Source organism: Zosterops lateralis, assembly GCF_965231275.1.
Source record: "Zosterops lateralis genome assembly, chromosome: 6".
In the NCBI taxonomy this organism is placed as follows: Eukaryota; Metazoa; Chordata; class Aves; order Passeriformes; family Zosteropidae; genus Zosterops; species Zosterops lateralis.
In genome coordinates, this window is record NC_139761.1 from 29,803,042 (window position 1) to 29,807,213 (window position 4,172).

General features: G+C 52.1%; 1 protein-coding gene across 1 annotated transcript; it reads right to left on the reverse strand.

Annotated features, from left to right (window-relative positions):
- Positions 1–1,857: 1,857 nt before the first annotated feature.
- LOC310910236 (ciliary microtubule associated protein 1A-like) lies at positions 1,858–3,851 on the reverse strand (the record flags this gene model as incomplete). Its single annotated transcript, XM_083862685.1, is given in 6 exon segments — positions 1,858–1,953; positions 2,064–2,201; positions 2,652–2,773; positions 3,097–3,198; positions 3,421–3,718; positions 3,720–3,851. Coding segments are annotated over 6 exon segments (888 nt in total).
- Positions 3,852–4,172: the final 321 nt, after the last annotated feature.

Consider the following 4,172-nt stretch of genomic DNA (forward strand, 5'->3'; position numbering starts at 1 on the left):
GATGCAGCAAAAACTCCCAGCTGTGCCCTCAGGCAGCAATTGCTGGCCAGGCCAGCAGCAGTGTAGAAGTGCACTGCTGGCCTGGCAGGGAGGTAGCCTCCGGCACGTGTACACACAAACTTGCTCAGCTGGAGTGTGGCACTGCCTGGGTGAGGTGCAGGGAGGGACACCAGCTCCTCAGTGACATCATAATCCATTGCTAGGTGGGTCCATCATCATTCATGTCCCTCAGCAGGTGACATCCCAAAGAGCCATTCTGACCCAGTGATGAGCAAAGCCCACTGTGATGTTGAGACCCTCAAGCTGTTCATTCTGCAGCACTGCCATATTGCCTGCAGGGCTCCTCTGGGGCTGGGCATGGGGCTGCCATGGAACTGGCTCAGTGCAGTGTGGGGTGGCCCCAGTTTGTCCTCACACAGACCTGCTTGTGTCCTTCTGTGCACAGAGACCCAGCACAGCTCTTTCTAATCCAGCAGTGCCTCAGCACTGGCTTTTTTCACCAAATAGGATGAAAGAAACTTATCCAACACAAATTTGCTGTGAATAAGAAAACACTTCATTTCAGTGCCAGCAACACAAGGGATTACTCCTCCAAATTTGTTGTAATTAGCAAACAAAATTGATTCGTTTTATATGCTTTTTTGGTTATGTAATTTTTACATAAGTTCTTGTACATACTATGCTTTTTATGCCTATTCTTAATTTTAACCTTTACAATATTTGTTTCACTTGTTATATAATTTCAATTATATGGCTAGCCAAAGAAAATAATTGGCAATCTCCACTGAGATCTACCGATGGGAATCCTCGATATTCAAATTAAGATGGGAAGCCTAGAAGGTTTCCAAGCAGACTAAGTGGTGTTCATGACAATTTCCATAGCTTCTTGAACAAGACCTAAGATATCTGGTAACTTGTGGGTAAGGTTTCTCAGGTTCCATACAGTAAAAAAAAGCACTCCTAATATCTCTACACCGTATACATCATGATTTTTGACTTTTAATCACAACTAACATTTTTCGTTTTTAATATTAAATTACTTATTTCATCAGTATATTTATAACAGGCTGAGTAGACTGAAGTGCAAGCCAGAGAGCTGAGAGAGGCTCCTGCCTTGGAGCAGCTGTGAGAGGCTCCTGCCTGCACCAATTCCCGCCCTGCTCCCTAGCAATCAGAGATGAATCCTTTTGGCATCACCACTCAGCTGGAGGGGAGAAACAGCCTCCCCAGGATTGCAGCAGAGTCCCATCACTGAGCACAATCAAGTTTGGGGTTGGCTGGGTGCTGGCTACTCTCTTCCAGCCTGCCTTTCCCACATGAAGGCTGGATCATGAAGGCTTGGAGGTCACCTTCCAAGGTCCCTTCCCACCTGGGTTGTTCCAGGATCCTATGACAATTGCATTTTCAGACTGGGAATAAGGGTTCTTTCTGCTTAACTGTCAGTGGTCTAGGGACATGCCTGTGGAGATAAGCCCCCGCCTGTAGCAGAGAGACGATTCAGGGCAGCTCTGTTTCTGGGCATGCCCTGGGCAGATGGCACCTGTGTGCACTGAAAAGGGGCATGCTGAGATGGGGTTTTTCCTTGGGGCCAGCATGGGCTGTGGGGAGAGAGCATGCAAGGTGGGGCCAGAAAGCTTTCACAGTGTTTTGCTCTGCTAAGGTGAAATGGTGCTGATGTTGGAGATGTCAGCCTGGCTCACACTGTCACCTCGCTGCTCTCCCCTCACCCTCACCCTGCCTTGTTTTGGCTGAGCCACAGACATGGGACAGGGGGAGCCAATGGTCTGCACCCACACACACCTAACCCCACCCTGCTGCAAAGGAGGAGCAGGAGAAGATCCCTGCAGGTATCTGTCTTTAATCAAGAGGTGTTTCAGGTATTAAAGAAGCTTTGTAGACAGAATGTCGGAGTCCAAAAGTGAAAGCAGGATCCCGGGCCTTGGTCACTGACAACTGCAAGGGAAAAGTGGGAAGAAAAGAGGTGAAGATGGTGCCTCATTCTCCAGAACTGTCCTCAAGTGAAGGCTGTCCAGCCTAACACATTGGTGAGCAGGCTGCCTTACCTTTCCTGGGAAGTAGTCTGCTGGACCTGGAATCATACCCGTGCCAGCAAGTTTGGTCCTTAGTCCCATTGAGTACTTGGGAGCCCTTCTTTTGTAGACGTCCATCTCCACATTGGCAAACGCCGCAGGACCTGGCGTCTGCAAGAGAAGCAGTGAGGTTGGTGGGTCCAAGAGGCACTGTGGATTCTTTCCAGGCACCCCTGAGTACTGAGTGCTGCTTTAGGTGGCTGGCCAGAGGAGCAGAGTGGGAGGTCTGGAGCCTTGGGAAGGAGAGCTCTTTGGGAAGAGAGGTAGATTTCCCAGGATACTGGTGTCTTTGGTGCCAGTGAACAGGACAAAAAAAAGTGAGGGACTGCAGGTGTCTGTGTTGCTGATAATAACAGAGCCAGAGGCCCTGTGGCTCCTTGGGCTTTGCTGCAGGTGCAGGGAAGCGTGCATTACATGAGGATACAGCAGGCACTGGGGCCCTTCTGCCCTGAGGAGAGCAGCTCAGCTGCTGCTGCCGCTGCTGCTGCTGCTGCTGCTGCTGCTGCTGCTGCTGCTGCTGCTGCTGCTGCTGCTGTGAGAGAGCAGAAGAGCACAGCTCACCTTTGCCAGGTCCTGAAAACAGCTCTGGTATAGACTCTTCCATTTCATGGAGTAGGAGGGTTCAGCATGGGTGTATACTGTGTGGGGTCCCAGAACCCTGGGCAGGGTGTAGGTGCCAGGACCTGGAAATGGAATAGGAAGAGAGCCTAGGTGAGTCCCCTGGGAAAGGGTGCAATGCCTGGGTGGAAGAGAGTCAACCTGGCTGTGAGGAGCAAGAAGGGTATCCTGCCTCTAGCATGCGGTGTGTGTTGGCTGTTCAGAGCCAGAGCTTCTGGTTCTTCTGTGAGATGGGAGAAGCTGGTGCTCTGGGACAGCCAGAAGGTTGTTGAGCACACACTGTGTCCTGCTGCTGCCTAGGCTTTTTGCTAGGCCTGTTGAAAAAGCTGCAGCCACTCCCTGGAGGACACGCAGGCTGTAAGCAGGTCTGTTTCCCCAGGTTCCCTACCTGGCGTTCGGAAGCTTTTTACGTCCTTGGGTCGGAACTTGAGGCTACTGGCCGGCGCGGTTTGGTAGACGTGTTTGTCGGCATTATCCGTGGTGTAGTCACCTGAGACAGAGAAGGAGGCGGGAGAAGAAGTGAAGCTGAGGACCCAGCTGTAAGTCAAATAGGAGGAGTCAGGAGGAGGTGCTCAGTCTTGCTTGTTTTCGGTCTAGAATTCTCTGAGGCCCATTCAGGGCATGCATGGAGGGTTTTGTGCCCCAGTGGCACAGGGCAACAGTGAGGCGTGCTTGTCAGGCCTAGAGGAGGGGCTGCAAAAATGCTACTCACTGGGTCCAGGGGTGACCTGAAGCTTGGTCTTGGGACGCGCAGTCACGTGTGCCGATGGAGCCAGGTGCTTCCCAGTCTTGGTGATGTAAGAAGGGATGAAGTAGCGAGGACCTGGTGAGCAGCTGGTTGCGGCGGGACTTTTGGTCCCTCGAAATGAGTATGCAGGGGCTCTGTATTTGGTGGGATCATGAGCCGTGTGACCTGGGAAGAAAAGCCTGTGAAAGGACATGTGCCTGCAACTGTGTAGTGAAAGGAAGTTTTGAAGTGGAAGCAAGCGGTGTGCTGTGCCTCCCATTGCCACTCTCTCCCTGTGATAGTTTCTTACCTGTGGTCCCAGGGAGCCAGTATTTGGGACCTGGGGTGGCAAACTCTGCAAGGATTGGGCCCCGTCGGGGATGTGGTCTCCAGCTGCCTACCCAGGGTCCCTCCATGCTGGTGGCTAGAGAAACTACAGGAAAAACAGGAGAGCTACCAAGGGGCTTTCCTGACACAGCCCTGGTACGGAGCTTTCCCGTAGCCCAGAACAGGAAGAAAGTGAATCTAGCATCACGAAAGAAAGTGAAGAACAACAAGAAATAGCAGGTGGCGGAGAAGGAGGAATGGGGGGAAGCAGCAAGTTAGGAGCAAAGATGCAGCAAAAACTCCCAGCTGTGCCCTCAGGCAGCAATTGCTGGCCAGGCCAGCAGCAGTGTAGAAGTGCACTGCTGGCCTGGCAGGGAGGTAGCCTCCGGCACGTGTACACACAAACTTGC